Genomic DNA, 27,504 nt, shown 5'->3' with positions numbered 1-27,504 from the left:
AATTGTATAGTTCTGGGGCTCTGCTACTTACTAAATCTGCAATTGTATAGTTCTGGGGGCCGTTTCACTAAAGATCTTAGCTGATTTTAGTCGTTAACTACAACTATCTTAGTTTCTTATGTTCGTTATTTTGCTACATATTTGTGTAAATTTAACACCAGCCAATATTGAAAATGCACACAAGGTTAACGAAATAATAAACAATCAACGGGTTGCAAGTTTTGGCGATTTTCTTATTAACATTTTTATAATTACAACTAAAAATCCTTTACTGAAGCGCGTCAATGTACTTTCAGTTGTATTATTGCGGATTGCCATTTTAAGTACCTGCTGTATTTATGTGAAATAAGTTTTTTTCTCGACATTCGTTTGTTGTTTTTCCTTGCCTTGTAGGTAGATAGGTTTGAAAAAACATACATTAAACCTGCTATGTCTCAAATGCAAATATGCATATTTCATGTAGTTAGTGCGGCTTAACATCGCACTTTTCATTTGGCATACTCAGCCGTGGTGAATAACGGTATAAACAATTCTTAAAAATAGAAATCAGCAACTGTGTGTCTAATCAAGTATATCTTTCTGTGAGAGAATGGAGAATATGATACTCCTGGCAACAGTCTATAAAACCCTGGTGTAATCCTCGTATAACCATATTTTTATTGTGTCTGTGCTGTATTGCGTGAGTTTGTTTTATTTATTTTGTAACAAAATGAAATGTCTTACCTAGTTTCGTCCGTGAACGTGACATGGCGTGGATTGGATTGCTCCATAGCTTTCATTAATAGGTCCATCTTTGTCAATAACTACTAAGCGAAGAACGTCTACGGCCAGCTCACTTAACTCTAATGCAGCAGACAGCAGTGGCCACAAATACACATGCACACAACACGCAAGACTTATTGGCCAATGTTGGTCGTTTAATTGTTAGAAATCGAGGTTCTTGAGCATTAGGAAAATCCAATAATAATTTAACAATACATAAAGAACAAACAGTTCCAATCAAATACTAATTACAAAGACGACCCTGGAAATGGCTTAGTTGGCATGACAATAAACCACGTAAGTTGTTGGCCGACCACTAGTTAAACTTTGGAACACATGTCTATCCGACCTCTTAAGTCAACCGTACATGAACTTTACTAACATCACAGCTCGAAGTCTTTAGCGTAATATTTATGTTTACTTTATATACAAAATCAAAGGTCCATTACTCAATGAAAAGCAGTATATGTAAAGTCGCCGACGATACGCACTCCGACATTCTGGTCATTAGAGATAATTCAAAATCAATTGATGGTACAATTAATCTTTATAATCTTTAATCTTTATATTAAATACATGGAATTTGAATAGAGTAATGTTGGGAAAGATGAATAAGAAAAACATCAACAGTATTCAAGCAAAATCTAGAACGCGAACACATCTAGAATCAGAACGCGAACACATCTAGAATCAGAACGCGAACACATCATGTCAAGCGTTGAACCTGCTCACAAAAACCTCTCCTGCGCTGCCGTTTTGGTGATTTCGCGAGTACAAAATTTGTGTTGACACAATCCAATATGGATTTTCGTCAGTCAGCAAGATTAAAGTTTTAAAGTATTGTTAAACCATAAATTAAATATCATTCTATGTTAACTTGGAATGGACACCTGCATACATCTAGTAATTGTTTGAATTCAATATAATTAAAAACTGATCTTTTTTAACTGATAAAAACACTTCGTTTTACTACCAAAATACCTCGCATTGCCCATTTAGATGCCACAATAGTAATCTATAGATACTATATTTTGATTGTTTTCATCTCAATTTCGAAACAAAAATAATTACAGAGAGATTGAAGAACAATCAGTGTTGTATTCGCTCGAGGGTCGTTCAGCAACGTACATATTTACTGTATATATTTCTAGTCATGTTTTGTAATAATGTTGTGACGTTTTTAGGTTTTAATACCCCATCCTCCAGTTTTATATACCATATATGTAGTGTGTTGTTTGTGGAGTTGCTGTACTGTGTTTCTGGTTTGTGAATGTTTGTTATTCTGTTGTGTATGCTAAAAGCTACGGAAACAATGCAATGTGCAAAAAAGCAAGGATGGTAACATGTCTGCTTGAAAATAACTCACAAAACAAATTCTGAGGAACTAAGGGTTTTTGTAACCATCATTTAAAATTGGTTGGGGACAAAGTAATACGCAATTCCAAATATAATGCAGACATAATAGTAAAACGTTATAAAAAGATCAGTAGCTATAAGGAACACAACACTTTATTCAGACAAAAAACAGGATCAATAAAGGTATACTGTAATTAGCGCAGAAACTCCCAGGGAAGATATTGAAGTATAAACCAGATTTTAGTGTGGTTGAATTCAACAGGCCACTAGCTAATTGCAAAAGTTACGCACTTGGTAACTATGAAATTCTTAAAAAATCGCAACTTCTGCACTACATTGCGATCATTTTCTGATGATTACGTACAGACAAGAGTAACTGTTTTCACTAAAATAAGGTTAAAATAAGTTTATTACTCTATTGAAAATGACCTAAGCAGATAATGCCGATTGTAAATGCACAAGAAGGCTTTGTTTCACTGACCGTTCTAAGGCGATAATCTCATCGTTTCTCGGTAAATGTGTAAGTGCTTGATGTTTTTACGTGTGTATGTGTCCTTTTCGGCCATTGCCTTGTGCATTAAAACTGGGTTTATATGTGTTTGACTATTACCCTTGTCGGCGGTAGTTTTCATTGTATTATTGGTACTTGTCATTCTTGTGAAGCTTTATCGAATCCCTCCAGCAGTTTTAAAGAGTTCGCGCGAACAAACTAATATATATCTGCATTTTATCTTATAAATCAGATCGCGTGGATTAACTAATCTCTATGTACACTATATATGTTAAAGCATCAACGTGCCATTACTCTGTGAACAAATACTCGAGCAGAATATGCCGATGTAAATGCGCAACTATGCTTATTTCTCATTACTCGTGTAGTTTCATTAATCCCTCAAACACTATACCACTCTCTTTGAGATTGAGAGTAGTCTAGTAGTAAATGGGTACTTTCTCATGTCATTTCATCAAAATGGACAGCATTACTGGTTTCTACTCAAGAAACGAACTTGAGGGTGTGGTCTAAAAGCCATCAGTATTTGTCATAATCGAGCTAAAGGAAATAAGTATGAACTGATCCCTCGAGTTAATTTGGAGGCTAGGTGGAAAATTTCATGACGTCCATACATAATCCAGACAGACAGAGGGAAAGCACAACAAAAACTGTATCCAACTCCTAAATGGGGAGACGTAATTCTCTAATTAAATACTAAGCTAAGGCTGTCTGATTAAATTTGTTGAACCCGCCAATGTCACAATAATGAAAATATTCTGAGATTTTTTTGTTCTTTGAACTTGAATGTAATTGCTGGGAAGCTGATGCACATCCCATTACATTGATGTCAAGAAAAAAATCCTCGGACCAATATGAGTGTGACCTTTACCCTTTGCAATATTCTTATTGCGAACATTTATATTATTTTAAGCTCCCTTTTAAAAGCCAAACAACAAGGAATTTTGAGCACTGACCCTTAAGTGTGACCTCGACCATTGACTTAAATACATAGGTATTGAACGCAAAACGCTCTCTTTTCGTGGCCAAAAATTAAATTCCTCAATGCACGGCCTGGTTACATCCTGGATAAGCCAAAATCGGACAGACGAATAAACGCACTAACGCAAGCACTTGACTGCGGCATTGTGACAACGATGTCGAGCTCATCGCAAGCGGGCAAGAAGGGAAAACCCTTCCCCCACGTATCGTTAAGGCTATAAACACTTGTGCAAATGGTCACTTAAGGACCATTTCAGTGTACAGATTTTAAAATCAATAAAGGCTTCATAATAGCTCTTCTTTGGAAAAAGCGATTCCCAACACTTTTCTGAGAAATTCATTTAAACCGGGGCTACTGTTCGTCACAAGAAACGTTATAAAGTACAGCCATATCGGAACAATCTGCCTCACCTCCTGGCATGTATGTGACTTATCGTGAGTGCTTCAACACTGTTGGTAGAAGGTAACATTGGGAAGATACTGGTGTGAAATCCTTTCATTATCTGGCTGTCAGTGTCTGTTTTTCACTTTAGCCATTCACGGAAGACCAGCTCCGTGGTTTCTGACAAAAAAGAATTTTAAGTTTCCGTTTCCTTTCCGTTGTTATGGGGTTGTTATGGCAACGTGATAATACAACTAAAATAGTGAAATAATAGCCAAGTTTGAATGAATGTCCACTGCAGTGCCCACCACACTATAAATTGTATGCAAATTTAGAATGTGTCAAAAATAAGGGTATGGTCAGTGATTTGAATGCCGAATATAAAGGCATACACACGGCCCTGTATGTCGTGACGACCAAAATCTACTACATAGGTGACGAAAAATATCACATTATTATTCACAGATCCCTCAGCAATAGAGGTTTATCTTTAAGTGACAAAATGGCAGTGAAATCCTCCGTGCTAAAGTCTGTTAACCTAACATCTACCAATTTCATTATTTTGATATTTATGTGATTTACATTATCGTGTGGCGTTGTGTGTCTCTCTTTAATATTTATTGGAGCTTGATTATTTAAACATGACCTTAATTAAATTTTTAGCTTCTCGGTTCTTGTTTTGTTTTCTTGTTTTATTTTAGAAACATCGTGTTTTGAATCATATGTGTATTACGAGTTTTGATTGCGTGTTTGGCTTTGGTCTTTGATTTAAAGGTGGCATTTGACACAGACAACTTTTGCTAATGTCAGTGGTATGTAAGCTGTAAGAGGCAGGAATGAATGGAGACTACTTAGGTAAGAGGTATGTACGCTATGAGAGGCAGGATTGAATAGAGACTACTTACGTTAGAGGTTTGCACGCTGTAAGAGGCAGGAGTGAGTGGAGACTGTTTACGTAAGCGGTATGTGAGCTGTAAGAGCAGGAGTGAGTGGAAACTGCTTACGTAAGTGGTATGTGAGCTGTAAGAGGCAGGGGTGAGTGGAGACTACTTACGTAAGTGGTATGTACGCTGTAAAAGGCATGAGTAAGCAGAGACTACTTACGTAAGAAGTATGTAAGCTGTAAGAGGCAGGAGTGAGCAGAGACTACTTACGTGAGTGGTATGTACGCTGTAAGAGGCAGGAGTAAGCAGAGACTACTTACGTGAGTGGTATGTGAGCTGTAAGAGGCAGGAGTAAGCAGAGACTACTTACGTGAGTGGTATGTAAGCTGTAAGAGGCAAGAGTAAGCAGAGACTACATACGTAAGTGGTCTGGAAGCTGTAAGAGGCAGGAGTAAGCAGAGACTACTTAAGTGAGTGGTATGTAATCTGTAAAAGGCAGGAGTAAGCAGAGACTACTAACGTGAGTGGTATGTGAGCTGTAAGAGGCAGGAGTGAGCAGAGACTACTTACGTTAGTGGTATGTACGCTGTAAAAGGCATGAGTGAGCAGAGACTACTTACGTGAGTGATATGTACGCTGTAAAAGGCATGAGTGAGCAGAGACTACTCACGTGAGTGGTATGTGAGCTGTAAGAGGCAGGAGTAAGCAGAGACTACTTACGTGAGTGGTATGTGAGCTGTAAGAGGCAGGAGTGAGCAGAGGCTACTTACGTGAGTGGTATGTATGCTGTAAGAGGCAGGAGTGAGCAGAGGCTACTTATGTGAGTGGTTTGTAAGCTGTAAAAGGCAGGAGTGAGCAGAGTCTACTTACGTGAGTGGTATGTACGCTGTAAGAGGCAGGAGTGAGCAGAGGCTACTTACGTGAGTGGTATATATGCTGTAAGAGGCAGGAGTGAGCAGAGGCTACTTATGTGAGTGGTATGTAAGCTGTGAAAGGCAGGAGTGAGCAGAGACTACTTACGTGAGTGGTATGTACGCTGTAAGAGGCAGGAGTAAGTGGAGAATACTTACGTAAGTGGTATGTGAGCTGTAAGAGGCAGGAGTGAGCAGAGAATACTTACGTGAGTGATATGTAAGCTGTAAGAGGCAGGAGTGAATGGAGACTACTAACGTAAGTGGTATGAACGCTGTAAGCGGCATGAGTGAGCAGAGACTACTTACGTAAGACGTATGTAAGCTGTAAGAGGCAGGAGTGAATGGAGACTACTTACGTGAGTGATATGTAAGCTGTAAGAGGCAGGAGTGCATGGAAACTCCTAACGTAAGTGGTTTGCACGCTATAAGAGGCAGGAATGAGCCGAGACTACTTACGTGAGTGGTATGTGAGCTGTAAGAGGCAGGCGTAAGCAGAGACTACTTACGTGAGTGGTATGTGAGCTGTAAGAGGCAGGAGTGAGCAGAGGCTACTTATGTGAGTGGTATGTAAGCTGTAAAAGGCAGGAGTGAGCAGAGACTACTCACGTGAGTGGTATGTACGCTGTAAAAGGCAGGAGTAAGCAGAGACTACTTACGTGAGTGGTATGTAAGCTGTAAGAGGCAGGAGTGAGCAGAGGCTACTTATGTGAGTGGTATGTAAGCTGTAAAAGGCAGGAGTGAGCAGAGACTACTTACGTGAGTGGTATGTACGCTGTAAGAGGCAGGAGTAAGTGGAGAATACTTACGTAAGTGGTATGTGAGCTGTAAGAGGCAGGAGTGAGCAGAGATTACTTACGTAAGTGGTATGTGAGCTGTAAGAGGCAGGAGTGAGCAGAGACTACTTACGTGAGTGATATGTAAGCTGTAATAGGCAGGAGTAAGTGGAGACTACTTACGTAAGTGGTATGTACGCTGTAAGAGGCATGAGTGAGCAGAGACTACTTACGTAAGAAGTATGTAAGCTGTTAGAGGCAGGAGTAAATGGAGACTACTTACGTGAGTGTTATGTAAGCTGTAAGAGGCAGGAGTGCATGGAGACTCCTAACGTAAGTGGTATGTACGCTGTAAGAGGCAGGAATGGGCCGAAACTACTTACGTGAGTGATATGTAAGCTGTAAGAGGCAGGAGTGAATGGAGACTACTAACGTAAGTGGTATGTACGCTATAAGAGGCAGGAGTGAGCCGCGACTACTTACGTAAGAAGTATGTAAACTGTAAGAGGCAAGAGTGAATGGAGACTACTTACGTGAGTGATATGTAAGCTGTAAGAGGCAGGAGTTAATGGAGACTACTAATGTAAGAGGTATGTACACTGTGAGAGGCAGGATTAAATAGAGACTACTTACGTTAGAGGTTTGCACGCTGTAAGAGGCAGGAGTGAGTGGAGACTGCTTACGTAAGTGGTATGTGAGCTGTAAGAGCAGGAGTGGGTGGAAACTGCTTACGTAAGTGGTATGTGAGCTGTAAGAGGCAGGGGTGAGTGGAGACTACTTACGTAAGTGGTATGTGAGCTTTAAGAGCAGGAGTGAGTGGAGACTACTTACGTAAGAGGTATGTACGCTGGAGGCAGGAGTAAGTGGAGACTGCGTACGTCAGAGATATAAACGCTGTAAGAGGCAAGAGTGAGTAGAGACTACTTACGTGATTGGTATGTATGCTGAAAAAGGCAGGAGTGAGCGGAGACTGCTTACATAAGTTGTATGTACGCTGTAAAAGGCAGGAGTAAGTGGAGACTACCTACGTTAGTGGTGTTTAGGCTGTAAGAGGCAGGAGTAAGTGGAGACTAATTACGTAAGTGGTATGTGAGCTGTAAGAGGCAGGAGTGAGTGGAGACTAATTATGTTAGTGGTATGTACACTGACAGAGGCAGGAGTACGTGCTGACTACTTACGTAAGTGGTCGGTAAGCTGTAAGAGGCAAGAGTGAGTTGAGACTACTTACGTAAGTGGTGTGTACGCTGTAAGAGGCGGGGGTGAGTGGAGACTACTTACGTAAGAGGTATGTACGCTATGAGAGGCAGGAGTGAGTGGAGACTATTTACGTAAGAGGTATGTAAGCTGTGAGAGGCAGGAGTGAATGGAGACTATTTACGTAAGAGGTATGTAAGCTGTAAGAGGCAGGAGTAAGTGGAGACTACTAACATAAGTGGTGTGTACGCTGTAAGGGACAGGAGTGAGTGGAGACTACTTACATGAGTGGTATGTAAGCTGTAAGAGGCAGGAGTGAGTGGAGACTTCTTACGTAAGAGGTATGTAAGCTGTGAGAGGCAGGAGTGAGTGGAGACTATTTACGTAAGAGGTATGTAAGCTGTAAGAGGCAGGAGTAAGTGGAGACTACTAACATAAGTGGTGTGTACGTTGTAAGAGACAGGAGTGAGTGGAAACTACTTACGTGAGAGTTATGTAAGCTGTTAGAGGCAGGAGATAGTGGAGACTACTTACGTAAGGGGTTTGTAAGCTGTAAGAGGCAGGAGTGAGTGGAGACTACTTACGTGAGTGGTGTGTAAGCTGTAAGAAACAGGAGTGAGTGGAGACTACTTACGTGAGTGGTGTGTAAGCTGTAAGAGGCGGGAGTGAGTGGAGACTTCTTAGGTTAGTGGTGTGTACACTGAAAGAGGCAGGAGTGGCGACTACTTACGTGAGTGGTATTTAAGCTGTAAGAGGCAGGAGTGAGTGGAGACTACTTATGTAAGATGTATGTAAGCTGTGAGAGGCAGGAGTGAGTGGAGACTACTTACGTAAGAGGTATGTAAGCTGTAAGAGGCAGGATTAAGTGGAGACTACCAACATAAGTGGTGTGTACGCTGTAAGGGACAGGAGTGAGTGGAGACTACTTACGTGAGTGGTGTGTAAGCTGTAAGAGGCATGAGATAGTGGATACTACTTACGTAAGAGGTATGAATGCTGTAAGAGGCAGGAGTGAGTGGAGACTACTTACGTGAGTGGTGTGTAAGCTGTAAGAGACAGGAGTGAGTGGAGACTACTTACGTGAGTGGTGTGTAAGCTGTAAGAGGCAGGAGTAAGTGGAGACTACTTACGTGAGTGGTGTGTACACTGTAAGAGGCAGGATTGAGTGGAGACTACTAACGTAAGTGGTGTGTAGGCTGTAAGAGACAGGACTGAGTGGAGACTACTTACGTGAGTGGTGTGTAAGCTGTAAGAGACAGGAGTGAGCGGAGACTACTTACGTGAGTGGTGTGTAGGCTGTAAGAGGCAGGAGTAAGTGGAGACTACTTACGTGAGTGGTGTGTACACTGTAAGAGTCAGGATTGAGTGAAGACTATTAACATAAGTGGTGTGTAAGCTGTAAGAGACGGGAGTGAGTGGAGACTACTTACGTGAATGGTGTGTACACTGTAAGAGGCAGGATTGAGTGGAGACTACTTACGTCAGTGGTGTGTGGGCAGGAGTGAGCAGAGACTACTTACGTGAGTGATATGTAAGCTGTAAGAGGCAGGAGTAAGTGGAGACTACTTACGTAAGTGGTATGTACGCTGTAAGAGGCATGAGTGAGCAGAGACTACTTACGTAAGAAGTATGTAAGCTGTAAAAGGCAGGAGTGAGTGGAGACTATTTATGTTAGTGGTGTGTACGCTGTAAGAGGCAGGATTCAGTGTGGTATATACGCTGTAAGAGTTGGAGTGAGTGGAGACTACTTACGTAAGTGGTATGTACGCACGCTGTTAGAGCAGGAGTGAGTGGAGACTACTTACTTAAGAGGTATGTACGCTGTAAGAGGCAGGAGATAGTGGGGACAACTTGCGTAAGTGATGTGGAAGCTGAAAGAGGCAGTAGTGAGTGGAGACTTCTTATTTTATTGGTATGTACACTGTAAGAGGCAGGAGTAAGTGGAGACTACTTACGTAAGTGGTGTGTACGCTGTAAGAGGCGGACAGTGAGCAGAGACTTCTTACGTCAGTGGTTTACTTCGATGTAAGGGGCAGATGTCAGTGGTAGTGTCCCCGCAAACCACTTTGTTGATATTTCGATTTTCTTTACCAAGAATGATTCCAGTTGAGAGTATACAGCTCGCTCAAAGACTTTGGACACAAATGGGAAAATTCTACCTGGCCTTTAACTCGAAACATCTGACCTACTGTGTATGTTAATGAATAGTTTGAAATCAGTTAAATAAGTCACAAGGTATGCTATCATTAACGATGGAACTGCTGATTTAAAATTAAGCATGTTTATTTTAATAAAAGAAGCTGAATCCTTCTAAAACATAGCGGGGGTTTCATCAAACCCAGTGCTTTTAGAAAATTCGATCAAGTTGGATAATTCATGGATGTTGCAACATTTTACAGCTATATCATCTTTGCAGTCAGTTGTCTAGCCGTCAAAATACCAACCCGAGCTAGACCTCCGATAACACAAACAATTCGTTTTAATTTGATATTTTTCTTAAATATGTCACAATTGACTGTTCTTTGCTCTGATCAACATGTTTTGATGTTTTGCAGTCCAACCCGTACTTGCTTAGACATGGGTTAAATTATCCTTAATATTTGCCAATTGGCCACACTTTAAAATAGTTTAAATAAATGTTTGAATTAATTATAGACGAGCATTAGCCATATATATATGCTTAACAGCAATAAGAGAGTCAAAGATCAGATATTTTTTCTTTTGAGACATTTTAATCATTTGTCAATCCATTAACATTTATATCACAGTCACAATTAAATACTCATAATACACTCTATATTACATACTATGATATTATTGTAGCAGCACAAAATAAGAAAATAGTCAAATGACAAATTAAGCAAATGTTATTCAAATGAATGAAAGTGGAAATACAACTGCATATAAAATTATAACATACCTTGATGATTACAATAGATAAATAACAACAAATATCATACAATGTAATTAATAGGTAACAACTAGGTTTTCTGCTTTTATTAACATTCAACTTATTCATTAATGATCATATATTAACATTTTAAATAGTGTTTGCTTAGAAATGTTTGGACTCTTTTTACCTTTTGGTTCCAATGTGAAATCAGTAGAAAAATGACAGACTCTAGGCTTAAACTTCAACAAATAAATGCAAAATAAACTAGACAGATTGTTTTCAGAACCTGACGTCTCCCCTTAATGGCAGCATGTTTGGAGAAGTGATATCATTAGGTTGACAAGGTATATGGGAACAAGGAGAGGTAAAACATGCAAACAGATTGTTAACTTAAAGACAATATTCATTTGACAGAAATCGAAAGTACCAGGGGAGATGATAACTATGACCGTAGAGTTAAGATTATTTTACAGTGCACGATTTTAAATCTTCATATATCTATGTCCCAAATGTGTTCAATTCCTTCCAATAATTTCAAAGTAAAGCTTCAGACAAACTTGTTTAAAAAAAATCAAAGTAAAAGGGAAGATAATTTTGCAAGAAAGACAAAGTGTCCAAGAGATAAAAATTCATGTGATGTAAATATATTCAAATTGTTATCTATCATTCAATTCCTACCAGCTGCTTCTAAATTATAATTTAAAAAAAAAGTATTTTCATAGACCTAGTTTGGTAGTCTGCTTTGCTATCTGCATCAAATGAAAAATATGACATTGGACATGTCTAAGTTCAATGTCCAGGAGGAGATAACTCTCCAGCAACCCTGCAGCAATGTGACCAAAAGTTGTTGTTTTTGCGTTGTTCACAGATTGACATTGTACTCAATAACTATAAAAAAATTCAATAAATTCCTTTTGAATATTTTTTTAGTTATGGTTTGGACAAAGTAACATTATACTTCATAGTTATGATTTGTACAAAATCTCTTTAGACAAATTTAAAGTACAAGAGGGGATAACTCTGCAGCAAGGTGACCAATAGTAATCTTTTTTGCATTGTGCACAGATTGACAACGTATTCTGTAAATATTCTAAATGTCAATCAATTCTTTTAAATAGTTTTTCGAGTAATGGTTGGTACAAAATTACAATATGAAAATAATGAACAAGGTGAAATAACGTGACCAAGAGTTCTAGTAAGAATACTGACAAAAACGGCAGGTCTCCATTTCAGAAAAGGGGAGACATTATCACCAGGGACAAATTTAACATGGGGTTACGGTAATGCCAAAAGGTTCCAAAGGAATTTAACCCTTAAAGATTTTGGTACTTTCTGACCATGTATAAGATCTTAGATATAAACAATGTTTACATCCTTGACATCAACTTAATTAAAAGATTTGGTCAAAGTCATATAAAAGAGAAGTTGACAATAATAACATCTATATTCACATAATTATATAAGTGTTTGCAGATACAAAAAGGCTCCATATTAAAAATATAAGGCATGACGATTCCTATGTTTTTCTAATTTCTCTTGGTAAATTAATTTGCACTATCCAGATATCGCACTTAATGCCTTAAAAACCAAATACTTTCCAAAAATGTTATCGAACAAAGCTCAATAGTATTGGATATATACCTGTTGAAATGTTGCAGTAGATAATGTGTTGAGTATATGGAAATGATTATTTCAGTCTATGCAAAAGGGTAAAACCTCTTGGTGATTTTACAAGTTCCTGTTTTTTTAGTAATTTAGAGAAAAATATACCTAGTATGAAGGCTTCTCAATCAGCTTCAACTTAATTTCAAATTACACAAGATAAATTCTTTCAATGTCTGCATGTATAAAACGTAAACAAGTCTCTTTAATCATATACTAATAACGTCAATGTAACAGTTGAAATTTAACAGCAACAATAATGGAACTGCACAAAGGAAAATTTGCAAAAAAATCTCTTAAAAATAACAACAACCATTCATATATTCACCGAAATCACAAATAAAAAGAATTAAAACATTGTGCACAAATCTTGCATATTCTATACTTGTAGTTTGACAAAATAGTTGCCTTATTTCTGTAGAAGGGTAAGCTACAAAAAGTGTAAGCTAATCATCGTCAGTGTCGTCATCATCGTCAGAGTCATCAGTGCTCTCATCTGAACTGACGACCCTCTTCCTATGTCGACTGGTTAAACTTGACTGACCCGTGCCCGCCAGCCGCGCAGGTGCCCGGGTCCGTGACACTGATCGAGATCTCGGTGCTGCAGGAGCTTTCACAGCAACGGGATTGGAATTGTTCATATCAACAGGTCCAGAACTTTCTGAACTAGGTCGGCTTTTACTTACAGATGGCCTGTAAAATAAGCAATAACAAACAGTCAAAAACAACCTTTTCTTGTCAAAGTCATATTAACAGTTACATAGTCTACAATTTATCATTTATGATGCAATATATTATTCAAAGGCAATTATACAATGTGAATTATTGGTGTTATGAAGTTTCTAGGTAAAGAACTGTTTTGTTCAGACACACAAAACCAGAGCAGAAAGCACAGGGGTTAGTATTACATTTCAACCAAGTATAAATAGAAACAGTATTATCAAAGAAGTGACTAAATGCAATATCGAAATCAACTAGACTACGTAGCATTGAGAGAAAAAGCTTTAGCCATTCTGTATATGCTTTGTTATAATGGTACAGTAAAGGAAACATTATGTACATGCCAAACCAAATAATGCATTCCTAACTGAAAGACAAAATCCATTTATCAAACTTCTTTCACATAACCAAGGAATACAGGTGCTGTTCAGTGTATATACATCACTATGTGTACAGATAATCCCAGTGTAATGTTCCACATTGAGCAGGTATCACTCCATCTAGTAACCTCAGAAAACCAAAGAGACCCGCATCCCGATAATGAATGTAGTTTGTATATGCTGCATAAACCCATCTATGCATTTTGAAGCAATACAGTCTCTTCCTGAAGATCAGGAATGAGTGTGTTCACAGAGGTGCCAAACCAAGGAGAACTACCTGTATGACAGGCGGCATACATCTTGTACAGACTGTGTCATATGTTACATTTATCAGTTATTTTCAACAGTTGTATGGGTATGTTTCATAACCTACAATGAACTGAATAAAGTCACTAAAGCAGATGATAAACATTACAATTGCATTAATTAGAATGTGCTTCAAATCCAGACTAAAAAATCGCCCAAATTATGTAATAGTACTTTTACTTTAATAAATAGTTTCACATCACTGCAATACATAATAACAATAGAATCATATCTACATTACACAAACTTCTCAATTTCAAAAAACCTTGGTCCCTGCAGATCAAATACACACTCAAAGAATTCTGACAGCTGAATATTATACAGATTTCAGTTACAAACGAATCACAATATTGTGTTTATAATGGAGGGTGTAAGGTGGCTTTAGTCAGTATTAACCATACTGAATATATTCAAGCGCTGTTGCATCTGATCTGCAGTCACCCAAGCCTCTAGTGCTTGTACTATAAGCAGGAATATGCCCAAGTTCAGCAAGAAATGGCTCTGTGCATTCTGCATCTCCAAACTATCAGACCACTTCAAACCCAAACCCAAGTGTCTATCTGTCTGAGATACAGGTGTCCCTGACTTACTGAGGTATTAAGTATGTACTGTAGGTTACATAGTTGTGCTGAAAGCAAAGAGACTCAGTGTTAAGTTCTTGCAAATAACGTTGCCAATTACCAGCTGATAAAACGTCCAATGCTACTGAATATGATGTTACCAGTATTTCCACCAGGGCCATTTGGGGTGTGGACACTCTTCAGTATTTCCACCAGGGCCATTTGGGGTGTGGACATTCTTTTAATGGCCAAGCTGGACTTCCAACATCCCTTAACTGCTGTGACATGCCTCATCCCGGCACACAACATTTCATAGATGTATGGCATAAACCATGGAACTGATATTAGTAACAATAACGTAGCGCCTTTGTTCCAGCGGTCAATTTTATGACATGCAGCATGCCGGTATTAGAGATATGGCAGCAGATATAAAGGTTGTCAGGGTATCTACAGTCAAGCGCAAGCCAATCAGTGAGGTGTTAATAGATGTTATTAAATTTGATTCAATCAGCGCAAAGTGAGAAGAGCGGTAACCAATGCGTTGAGTTCGACCATATTTAAAGAGTAATATTTTACTTCAACACCGGCTGAAGTGGGATCTTTATATCAAGGAGTCAGGCCCCTTGGGGCAAAATCTGGGAGTATTAAAACATATTAACTAAGTCTCTGACAACCTAACTCCTGAAAAATTGTTTACTTTGATCACTTAATAGCCTGAAAAATACTTTGCATCACACCTTTTGAAGAATAAAGTAACACTCAAAATTCTAACTGAAGAGACAAGACTCCCCCTTTCTGACCCACTGGCATCCCTTCAAACATTCCTGGGGGAGATACTGGATGTAACAACAGTTTTACTTCTACTAATCTGGACAAAACGTCTTGTACTGTGGCTTACATGGATCATGATTATCATACTTTCTTACCAATATATCTTGGAATTACACATAAAGTAAAACATTTGGGGAACATAAAACAGACACTAAAAAAAGATGTCTGATAAACAATTAGAACAGCTTGCTGCAAAGGTACAATTAAACACAACATCAAAAGCAGTTTTGTGATCACCAACATACACTATTCAAGCAATATTTTTGGCCTTGTATTGGCAACCAAGATAGGTCACTGTAAGGGATGGGTGCCCCTAAAGAGCCAGACATACTAATGGAACATGCCTACAGTCAGGATGAGTTAACATAAACGACAAGCGTACATGCAGGACCCCACGAGTGTTGACCGCAATGTAGGGGAGCATTATATTGAGAGAGGTAGGGACATGGGACTTGCAGGCACACATGCAGGATCCCATGAGTGTTGACTGCGATGTAAGGGAGCATTGTATTGAGAAAGGTAGGGACGTGGGACTTGCAGGACCCCATGAGTGTTGACTGCAATGTAGGGGAGCATTGTATTGAGAGAGGTAGGGACGTGGGACTTGCAGGACCCCATGAGTGTTGACTGCAATGTAGGGGAGCATTGTATTGAGAGAGATAGAGATGTGGGACTTGCAGGACCCCATGAGTGTTGACTGCAATGTAGGGGAGCATTGTATTGAGAAAGGTAGGGACGTGGGACTTGCAGAACCCCATGATTGTTGACTGCATCGTAGGGGAGCATTGTATTGATAGAGGTAGGGATTTGGGACTTGCAGGACCCCATGAGTGTTGACTGCAATGTAGGGGACCATTGTATTGATAGAGGTAGGGATGTGGGACTTGCAGGACCCCATGATTGTTGACTGCATTGTAGGGGAGCATTGTATTTAGAGAGGTAGGGACGTGGGACATGCAGGACCCCATGATTGTTGACTGCATTGTATGGAGAGCATTGTATTGAGAGAGGTAGGGACGTGGGACATGCAGGACCCCATGAGTGTTGACTGCATTGTAGGGGAGCATTGTATTGAGAGAGGTAGGGCGTGGGACTTGCAGGACCCCATGAGTGTTGACTGCATTGTATGGGAGCATTGTATTGAGAGAGGTAGGGACGTGGGACTTGCAAGACCCCATGATTGTTGACTGCATTGTACAGGAGCATTGTATTGAGAGAGGTAGGGATGTGGGACTTGCAGGACCCTATGAGTGTTGACTGCATTGTATGGGAGCATTGTATTGAGAGAGGTAGGGACGTGGGACTTGCAGGACCTCATGAGTGTTGACTGCATTGTACGGGAGCATTGTATTGAGAGAGGTAGGGACGTGGGACTTGCAGGACCCCATGAGTGTTGACTGCAATGTACGGGAGCATTGTATTGAGAGAGGTAGGGACGTGGGACTTGCAGGACCCCATGATTGTTGACTGCATTGTAGGGGAGCATTGTATTGCATCTTGCTACCAAACAAATTGTTTCATTTACTATACTTATGCAATTTGTGTTAATTAAGGTTGGTTTATCTAAATGTGATGAAATGTCTATGAAAAAGAACAGCAGACCTGACAATAAATCTGGCTCTTGGGTTTTAAAGCAGCATTAATTTTTGCAAAGTACATACAGAAGTCAAATGAAGACTAGCACTAGCACACTCTGTAAGCACTGAACGCGTGTGCAGAAAATACCTTTTCTTCACTATAGAGCTTTTAGAAGCTGCAGTTGCATAAACCCTTTTATCGTCAGACGAGTTCTGGTAGCTGTAATACAGGCTATTATTCCTCCAATGTTGCTCATTGTAGAGAAAGCTAACAGTTTTATGGCAGGATATTGAGCAAAATACACTTAGGACTAACCAGATGTCTATATATTACTATAATATTAGCCATACACAGTGTACAGCTAGTTACAAAATATGATATGCACATATTTCTGAAAAGATGATAATGCTTCACTGTACCACTTTTTAGTGGAACAAGTTGAAGCTACAGTAAACAACATCATGCTACCAGTACAATCAGGAAAGGGTCCCACTTGTACAATTTATATTCATACATCATTATATTACATTTCATTTCATTTTGGAAAAGGGCAATTATACAGAGGATAATTGTTTGTTCCAAAGAAAGATCGTAATATATTTCACTGAGTAAGCACCAATATTTATATTTCACAAGTGTCCTTGCCACAAGTGAAATATTCACTTTTGATGTTCACAAGGTGAAATATATTGCTATTTTACACTGAAACAAACAAAATTTCTTTAAATAATATGCATAAAAATGGAATTAAAAGTCATTAATTTACACTTTTTTAAGAAAAAACACACACTAATTTGTATGCGCACGTAATGTCATTTCAGAAATGAAGTCGTTGAAATTGTGTCCCAGCCCTGTGCAGGCTGACGTTTGATTTGGAACCGAGACTGGGCACAAATTTCAAAACAGTGAAAAATATCAAATTGATATTTCCACAGTTTGAAACAGTGAAAAATCAAATTTATTTGACTGATAAATCTCTATAAACTACCAGAAAGCATATAATAAAAGTTGATTTTCCTCTTTCAAACAAATCCCATTTTTTTATATTATTTGCTTACTTTGTATTTTTTTGAAAAATGAAATATGGTTAACCAAAACATTTAATTGGGACATCCTAAATCAACAGAAATGTCACAAACTATTAGGGTGTTCAGGCATTAAGCTTCAACAGTTCACATTTCTTGTATAACAATCTGAACGGTTATTTAATTTCTTCACATGAAAAGTGTTTCCTTAAATTACATATTCCATTATGGTTTTATAAATAAACTGCAAACTGTCAAACATATCAATATGTAGTGTATAAGGGCTTAGTTACAACTGACTTGCATTAAACCAGCGATATACCAGAACTGTAGTTAAAAGAACAAGATACAGAATGGAAATAGCAATACGAAATGAATGGTGAGTTGTCTGTGACATGTAAAATGTGGAATGATGGAAGATACACAGAGACATTCCGACCTCCAGCGCGTGAACCTTACCCGATCTCACTCTCAGGAAAATGTTCCCTCATAAACTGCCTTAAACCTCTAACAAATGGAAAAAACTGGTCACAATACATCTCATATATCATTAAATGCACATGACTGAGCATTATAAAACCATTAATGATTATTTATAAAGTTATGTATAATGTTTTGTATTATTAAGTTATGTGACGATCTATAGGTGAAATAAATACATATCTACAGTGTGAACAACTATATACTCATATATAAAAGACAATGTGTAACACATTACAGACGGAATCATTCATTTATCTTACACACATTTCAGCAATGTCACATTTGAGAATGAATGTGATAGCGTGTGTCAGTTTGCATGGATCATTCAGGGATCGAACTAGACATCCAAACCATGAAGCTTAAGTCACTGGTTTCTATACAGATCACACCCCTTCTATAGTATGCATTAACACTTGAAAGGTGTTATAGTTAAAGCTTCAGGCAGACGTGTTCTCCCTAGTTTGTTCTCTAGCTCGACACCTGACCATTGGCATTTATATTACAACATCCTACATGGGCAGAAATAACAAGTCACATCACATGTAAGAGGCATTCACTTGAATTAAAACGTTTCATGACAAAACGTTTTATTTTATAATAACAATTTGCAGGCTTGCTATAAAGTGCATTAATACTTAATATATAACACAGCACAAAGCTCAAACTGTTGGCCATACTGCCTTAACTAACTAGAGTTTTAATTTGTTGTTTTTTAAATTTTGACCATCATTCCCGTTAGGAGCCAGAGACATTTTATGGGGTTGAACAATGCAGTAAGACTATTACAAATATATGTATGTATTTAAAGAAACAGGTGCTATAGAAAGTTGTTGTTGAACAAATGTGTATACATGGATCATGCATTTATATATACCTGTCTTAAAGGTTTGCAATGACCAATGACAGCTAACGGTTATTGCAAAAATGGCATTACCAGCATGTGTTTACATATATTAACAATTGTTTCATGATGAAAGGGAAGACAGATGTTCTTATTTATCAAACCTTACACTTATCCATATAAAGGCAGACCGCATAGACAAAAATATATACGGGCAAAATAAAAACATTGAATACTCAGATGTAATTAAAGCATAAAACTTTATTTCACATCCCATCATCAATAACACAGTTATAGAATGGACACCAATGCGGGGCAGACAGACGGACAAGATTGACAGATGTGACAGTGCGCGTAATTCCTCAAATTATTAAGCCTTTAAATGAGGTTAATACTACTGGGACCAATCAATTTAAGAAAGTATTTGCATGGTATCATTTCTATACATTTTATTTATTAACCGTCCTTTAATACTAATTGAATTGTAGCCCAATACTGCTGAAATAGGGAGAAGGATCCTTTCAAACATTCAAGTCAGGTATATATAAGTGTGTATGAGGAGGAGGTGGAGGACAATTAGGTGTGTTGTGATGTTGAACAACAAAGAGCAAAGTCTTACGAGGTTATCTCTGCCTCAGGGCCCTCCAGAATCTCCGACTTGGGGGGCAGGCGACCTGAAAACAACAAATACGACACATATTAGTACTATTTATTACCTTATGCAAGTTCTAATAATATTTCTTGATTTTTTGTATTTATGTTCTATGTCTTTGGCGTTTACCCAGTGCCATTAAACCGGGTTTATGTTTAAACTTTTTTGCTACTGAGCTTGTTTCTGTAGTTTTTCGCATAAATATTCTAAAGATGGCATAAACTTTAAAATACAATGACTGTAATTATGATCCATTCCTTTCAATTAACTGAAGAGATATCCGTATCACAGAAATAAGTCACAAAATTCAGGAAGTTAGGCCAGTCTTGCAAGTAACCATGGGCTTGAGACATATTGCAATGAAAAGTCTTGATGCTATGATGGATCAAGTTTGGCGTTACTCTTAGTTAAAACCATCAACCATCTTACCTATATGCTCATTGATGGCGTCACTCTTGGCTATGGCCATCAGAAAGCCGTAGAAGGAGACCCGTGGCACGTTGAAGAGGATCTCTTTCAAAGCCTCTGTTGGTGGAGTGCTGCAAGCACACAGTAATGCTAGAAATTAAGTTGGTCATGGTTTGTGTTCAAGTTAACCTATTTCTTAAAATCACAGATATAATGTACACTTAACATATTAAATTATATACAATGCATTAGGTTTCTAACAGAAGTGCTGCAAGTGAATGCCAACGCTTGTCTGGTATTTAAGTCAATGAGGGACAAAACTCAACATTTGTTACTGAAAGAGTTATGGGCCTTGCCACTCTTGCGCACAATATCACTGGTAATAATTATGTATACAAAGTTTCATCTAAATATGAATGGTTTTTAACTTACAGCCAAGTCAAGTTTTTGCATGAATTTTCAAACTATTCAAAGGGCATAACTTTTCAATTAATAAATCTAGAATTATGGGCCTTCCTACACATGTGCATATTGTCATTAGTAACAAAGTAGTTGAATGTTTATAGCTTGAATAGTTATTGAAATACAGCCAAGTTAAAGTTTTTGCATGACTCTTTCAAACTATTAAAGGGGCATATCTTAACAAAGTACCAGAGTAATGGGTTTGGCTACACATGTGCATTTTGTTTCTAGTAACTTGTGTACAAAGTTCCATGTGAATATCTTGAATGGTAATAAAGTTATGGCCTAGTATTTGCATGACTTTTTTAAACTTGTAATGGGCATAACTTTTAAATTATTACAATTATTAAATCCAAAGTTATGGTTCTTCATGTCAACTATAGCAGTCATCGAAATTAGACTTTTGGATGAACAAGCCCGAATTCTAATACTATTGCTTGGCATCAAATTTTGTAACAAGCCCTGCTATATAAAATTCAGAATTTGAGCAAGCCCGAAAGACATTTTACCAGCGCAGGGCTTGCGGGCTTGTGCTAATTTCTACCACTGCTATAGTTATGGTTCTTCATGTTCTCTATAGTTATGGTTCTCCATGTCAACTATAGTTTTAGTTCTCTATAGTTATGGTTCTTCATGTCAACTATCTTGAAGGGTTTTCAAGTTATTGCAAAGGTCTGAGTTTTTGCACAACAATGCCGATGACATGAAGGCTATGAAATTAAATCAATTATTTTTCTTAAAACAACAACTGACCAGCTCAAAATGAAAACACACACAATTGACAACACACTTCTGATATCACAAATTATTAACCCATTTCTATAAATGTAAACAGAAATTATCACTTAAAAGATGTGTTATAGAAAACAGCTCAGCCCAGTTGAGGTGTAGTTCGAGTGGAGACCTGTAATTGACGCGGTCACAGAGGGGGTACACTGCACGGAAGTACTGCATGGCGTCAACGCCATCCCCTGGATGATGGCTGCTCATGTGGATCTTGGAATCATCTGTCCCTGAAGGCACTACGACAGGGTTACGAGGGCTAGACTGGGTCTGAATCATCGACTGGTACATCTCCAGGCACTTGTCCAAGAACTCTGCATGCAATAGTGTAACAATTTGATTGTAAACAAATAATGCACATTCTGCAAAAGGCTATCTACCCTGTTCAAAGAAACATTTGGCATCCAATTCAGAACCTGCGTTGCCTTCATTTTATATAGTAGTTTGGATATATTAAAACATTACGAAGAGGTTTCATGTTTAATCTAGCCGTAAATATAAGCAAGATTGCCTTTGAGTGTCTACAAGGATCCAACAATGTGTAAAACATGTACCTTCATAATAAAACTGAGTCTGGAATGCATAGATGAAGTCTGTGAAGGATATAAGACAGTCGAGTGCATCATCCAGCAGTATGATCCTGTGAAACAAAGTGACATCTGAGTGTACTTGAGACACGCACAGTGATAGCAGAGTTCCAGATTACGTATTAAGTTCAAGGATATTTGACCAATTCAAACTATTTCAATGAGTAGGAATAATTAAAAAGTCTTGTTGCAGGTATCATTACTAAAGAAGGTTCTTATGAATATCCCCCTGAAATCTATCCCCCAGTCTCCGGTTGGGGATGAATATCTCCCTGAAATCCATCCCCCAGTCTCCGGTTGGGGATGAATATCCCCCTGAAATCCATCCCCCAGTCTCCATTTGGGGATGAATATCCCCCTGAAATCTATCCCCCAGTCTCCGGGAAAATGCTTGTGATTGAGAAATTGCACACTAGTTTGCTTTTCATGCATTTTTTTCAACATATATACTCACTTTTACAATGCTTTCAGTTAAACGGAAAAGCTAGTTTTAATGAAATGCTTTTAAAAGTAAGATATGCAAAAAATGCCTGCGCCAGAGTGATTGATTCCATTATCCTCCTTATAACGGGTGAAATCCCCTGGTTTTCTAACAAAAATCCCTTAAGGAAGCCTTCCACAAATGGATGCATGTGTCAGTTACTGCCATGTTTTTAAAATGTTTGTTTTATATCTATCCTAACAGAAACTTAATAATGTGTTTCTATTTCGAGACAAATAATACACTACACACACGCACACACAAATTGGCGTATAAACATTAATTTAAGATGCATGTAACTTATATTTTGCCAGAATTTGTGACTCCAGATTGTCTACTGCCAAGACATGGACTACATACCTTGCTGTTTTCTGCACAATTTCAAAGGGAAAGTCGGAACACAGAAGTGTGATCAGAGAGTGATATTCCTGGATACTCAGCAGATCTGAAACAAACCCAGACATCTTTGCAATCGCTGTACATAAGATAGTCGATACAAATACCCTCATCAATAATGGTCTGCAACATCAATCGACAGACAAGTAAAAAAGAAAAATACACTAATCAATCAACTTATCCATCATCCTATCTATCATCAAGATTAATTTACCTGTCCAATTTTACTAAATTTAATATTTTAAAAGCATTGTAAATTGTATCAATTGCAAATACACATGTCAGAAATTATAATCCGATATATTCTTCCACAGTGACTTGTTCTCTTTTCTTCTTCTCACTCTGCCCCAACAGTGTCCCTTGAAGTAACAAAATTTTTCAATATAGGAAGGCAACTTTCATCTCTTCATGCTTATCTCTGGTGAAATATCAACATACCGCAAAATATGCATTGATTTAGATACAACCAAACACATAAATATGTTTGTATAAAAAGATCTGGTCCTAACCTCCTTTCTTTCCAATTTGACGGTAGCACTTCCAGAAGAGTTTGACGAAGGAGGCTCGATTGTGCGGTGTTTGATGGATAAACGTATACTCCCTGAACATTGTGTGGTTACCATCACGAAGGGCTGTGAAACTGAAACAGTACACTATGCATCATCAAGAACACACAATACAGGTAAATGGTCTTACCGTCTATGCGCTAAAGTATATAGCTGCAGAAGTTCATAGTAACATAATCTACGCGTTAATGTACTTCATAGGAAGGAAAGCCAGTAAGGTACTAAAACTTAACTAGATTGTATCATTTCTAAAAATCTTACATGCTGGTGAAAGGAGCATTTTATTATATATTGTGTATGCATTCAAAGGACTGTACAAAACCATCATGTAGTACATACTATTCACTCAGAATCTTGACGGGATTGATCTTTGGGTTTTCATCTCTGTTTTCCAACAGTTGTGAAATGCTGTCCTCTATGTACACAAGGACATGATGCTTCGCTGTAAGATAAAACATACTGTGGATCACATACAACATCAGTTGCACTACATTTAATACTGAGGAAATACACACAACAATTGCACTACATTTCATACCGAGGAGAAACAGACCTACGTTTCCTACTGAGGGAAAACACACAACCTCAGCTTCACTACACTTTATACTGAGGGGAAACACACAACCTCAGAGGCACTACACTTCCTACTGCGGGAAAACACACAACCTCAGCTTCACTATGCTTCATACCGAGGGTAACACACAACCTCAGAGGCACTACACTTCCTACTGAGGGAAAACTCACAACCTCAGCTTCACTATGCTTCATACCGAGGGGTAACACACAACTGCAGAGGTACTTATCTTCATACTGAGGGAAAACACACAACCTCAGAGGCACTATGCTTCACACTAAGGGAAACACAAAACCTCAGCTTCACTAGGCTTCATACTGAGGGAAAACACACAACCTCAGAGGCACTACGCTTCACACTAAGGGAAACACAAAACCTCAGCTTCACTAGGCTTCATACTGAGGGAAAACACACAACCTCAGAGGCACTACGCTTCACACTAAGGGAAACACAAAACCTCAGCTTCACTAGACTTCATACTAAGGGGAAACACACAACCTCAGAGGCACTATGCTTCATACTGAGGAGAAACACACAACCTCAGCTTCACTAGGCTTCATACTGAGGGAAAACACAAAACCTCAGCTTCACTACACTTCATACCAATGAGAAACACACAACCTCAGAGGCACTATGCTTCATACTGAGGAGAAACACACAACCTCAGCTTCACTAGGCTTCATACTGAGGGAAAACACAAAACCTCAGCTTCACTACACTTCATACTAATGGGAAACACACAACCTCAGAGGCACTATGCTTCATACTGCGGGGAAACACACAAACTCAGAGGCACTATGCTTCATACTGAGAGGAAACACACAACCTCAGCTTCACTATGCCAGTCATTGGAATTAGACTTTTGGATGAACAAGCCCGAATTCTTATACTATTGCATGGAATCATATTTTCAAACAAGCCCTGCTATATAGAATTCAGAATTTGAGCAAGCCCGGAAGACAATTTACCAGTGCAGGGCTTGCGGGCTTGTGCTAATTTCGACAACTGCTATGCTTCATACGGAGGGTAACACACAACCAAAGTGACCAACAGGTAGTTGTAACTTTTTTTCATGTATTCGAGTCCGGCATATTTAAGATTTTTAACCAATATTTGATGCATCTTACATATGAATTTAGAGTAGTTGCTGTTATGAAGGATGTCTGGTCTTGCATACCAAATGTCGAGCAATAGTCAATCGTGACAGTGAGTACTCACAATCAGGGTTTCTAAAAGTTAGGAACCTGAATTAATCAGTCCAGACCCGTCGACTTCCCCCCCCCACACCCCCCACCAAAAAAAGAAGACCTGTTAAGAAGTCTGAGTATATAGAAATGTCACACATTTTCGCGATGTGTATTCTGTCAATATTTTTTCGCGATATGGCAATTTGTAAGAAGGCTCTAGAACCATCACAGCCGAATTAGATAGTAATTCAGGGATTTTTCTATAGTACCCACGGGTCCGACTATCGGACCCATTCCCAAAGCAAAATATAAGATATTTTTCCCAATCTTCAGAAAAAAAATCCCAAATTAAAAAAAAAAAATAATATTTTTTTTTGTAGAAATTCTTTTTACCTGTACTGGTTGAGAAGCAGTTTCCGACAGTTTTTATACGTTTTTATTGAATTATTTATACGTGTTTAAATACCTACTAAAATTGTTAACATTTTAGAGAACTACAGCTCAAGCTGCTATTGTCAATATATTTTTCACAAGTGTGACGTCACATATAGTGTATCTAATAGGGGCGCAAAGAGGGTACTTACACTGTTCTGATTAGCTTGTAATGAGAAGCAGTTTCCGACAAATCGAATGCGGGGCAGATTTAAGGTGCATATTGTGTGTTTTTATTATCCGTTTATTTAATGTGCTAAATATAAGACTGTAATAAGAGAAACATTATTTCATTCTTCAGCATTTACAAAAAATTTAAACCTTAAAATTTACGACAATCAATTCATACTCGAAATCAGGCAGACACTAAATACCAATGATATTTTGATTCATTTCTGATAGAAACTTGTGTTTGTATACATTTAAGTGAATATGTGGGTGCGAAACAAGCATGACACCAGTGTTCACAAATATGTACACAATATCATCGTTTGTATAAATCAATTAAGGAAAACCTTGCAGCTATTCATAGATATGCAAATTAGATTCACCAGATGCACAATCCACCACGTGCAAGTTTGTGTACAAAATGAAAAATAAACATTATAAACATTTGATAATAATAAAAGTTACTAACGTGTCTCAGTAAGAATTTCAACTTTTGATTGTCTAGTTACCATATAGTTGAATTGCAGTACTTTCTTTATGAAGATCTAAAGAAAGTACGCGAAAAAGCGATTTGTCGGAAACTGCTTCTCAACCAGTACTGGTTCATTTTCAACATCCTAATGAATTATGTGATGTGAAGTTTTTTTGGTAATTGAACTCAGAAATCATTGATTTTCATCACAATCAGAGATATGAAATATTATCTGTCATGATTTATTGCAATAGATATTTACACCCCAAGGATTGATATTTCAGCCATTGTTGGTCTTTTAAAGGGAAAATAAACTAATATTAAATCATTTCCTAATTCACAGGAGACTAGACAGCTTTTCCTTTTCACTGTAAAATTTCCCAATTTCCTCATTTTCACGGCGCAAAATTTCCCAAAATGTCTAGGGTCTTTTTCCCAAAATGGGCAGAAAAAGCCCTGTTAATTGATACAAACTTAATTTCAACTGAGATTCTCATTGAGTTCTGCGGTGTTACTAACAAGAAATGCTGCGATCGTAATTAGCTGCGGCTGGGGGGAAGCGGTCACACAACAAAAAGTGAAAAAGCATTAGTATGTATTTATTTGCTTAATGCTACCACAGTGGGTCAACATTCAACTGATAATCTTGAATAATCATATATATCTAGATTTATAATTGGGGCTTCTAGCTTTAAGTTTGATATCGACAACGAATTTTCATTACAGTGAATTAAAATGAGGTAAGCGGCGCACTCAGCTTTCAGACTTTGTAGTTAATGAAGCGTGTCGCTGTTGATATCCTATAAGACTAGGTTATTAATTAATTCGTAATTTTAATGCTTTCGCGGATTATCAATGACAATTGCATTTATCTTTCAAACCATTTTTTACCAGCAATGATACATTTGATTTATAATATAATAAATCTCACCTAAATAACGCTCTGCAGTCATAGAAAACCGGTCTTCATTTGTATAAACCGACATAATTTATGCTTTAAAAAGTATGTAATTATATTTGTCACTGTTTTTAAATGATGTCATTCGATGCAATAAAAACGATTAATCACAACATTTAGCAGTTCTCATCATGTTAGTCAGTGGGTTTGATTGGCGTCCATAACAACAAGTTGAAATACTGCACCACATGCATTCTTCTACAAGATCAAGAGAACCATCTAAGATAATATGTGACTTAGATTTGTAATCCTGAGAAAAATATGAAATCCTAGAATTAAAATCGATAACATTTTGTTCTAAACATTTTTAGAAGAAGTAAAGTTAAAAAACATGGCAGGTGA

At 38.0% G+C, this 27,504-nt stretch overlaps 2 protein-coding genes across 7 annotated transcripts in view; both read right to left on the bottom strand.

The window, feature by feature from the left end:
• The window catches only part of LOC128231803 (soluble guanylate cyclase 88E-like), a 100,799-nt gene extending 99,985 nt beyond the window's left edge, over positions 1-814 (bottom strand). The window contains exon 1 of the mRNA XM_052944998.1: positions 724-814. Coding sequence (XP_052800958.1) covers positions 724-791 — 68 coding nt within the window. The 5' untranslated portion in view covers positions 792-814. The remainder of the gene's footprint in view (positions 1-723) is intronic.
• Positions 815-10,478: 9,664 nt separating this feature from the next.
• LOC128231737 (centriolar satellite-associated tubulin polyglutamylase complex regulator 1-like) lies at positions 10,479-27,504 on the bottom strand. Of its 6 annotated transcripts, XM_052944884.1 has the most exons (12): positions 27,136-27,504; positions 23,711-23,813; positions 23,315-23,445; positions 22,770-22,854; positions 21,896-21,981; positions 21,463-21,655; positions 20,118-20,227; positions 19,656-19,710; positions 18,172-18,219; positions 16,835-16,906; positions 14,309-14,346; positions 12,867-13,005 (listed from the first exon to the last, which is right to left on the bottom strand). In XM_052944884.1, the coding sequence occupies exons 1-11, from the start codon at positions 27,188-27,190 to the stop codon at positions 14,334-14,336; spliced, it is 951 nt and encodes a 316-aa protein (XP_052800844.1). In that variant the 5' UTR covers positions 27,191-27,504; the 3' UTR covers positions 12,867-13,005; positions 14,309-14,333. The 6 variants fall into 6 exon arrangements, with proteins under 6 accessions (XP_052800840.1, XP_052800842.1, XP_052800841.1 ...); XM_052944880.1 differs by lacking the exon at positions 14,309-14,346 and having other exon boundaries at positions 10,479-13,005; XM_052944885.1 differs by lacking the exon at positions 18,172-18,219.

This window comes from Mya arenaria, chromosome 4 (assembly GCF_026914265.1).
Source record: "Mya arenaria isolate MELC-2E11 chromosome 4, ASM2691426v1".
Classification (NCBI taxonomy): domain Eukaryota; kingdom Metazoa; phylum Mollusca; class Bivalvia; order Myida; family Myidae; genus Mya; species Mya arenaria.
This window is presented reverse-complemented; position numbering and strand designations above follow the sequence as displayed.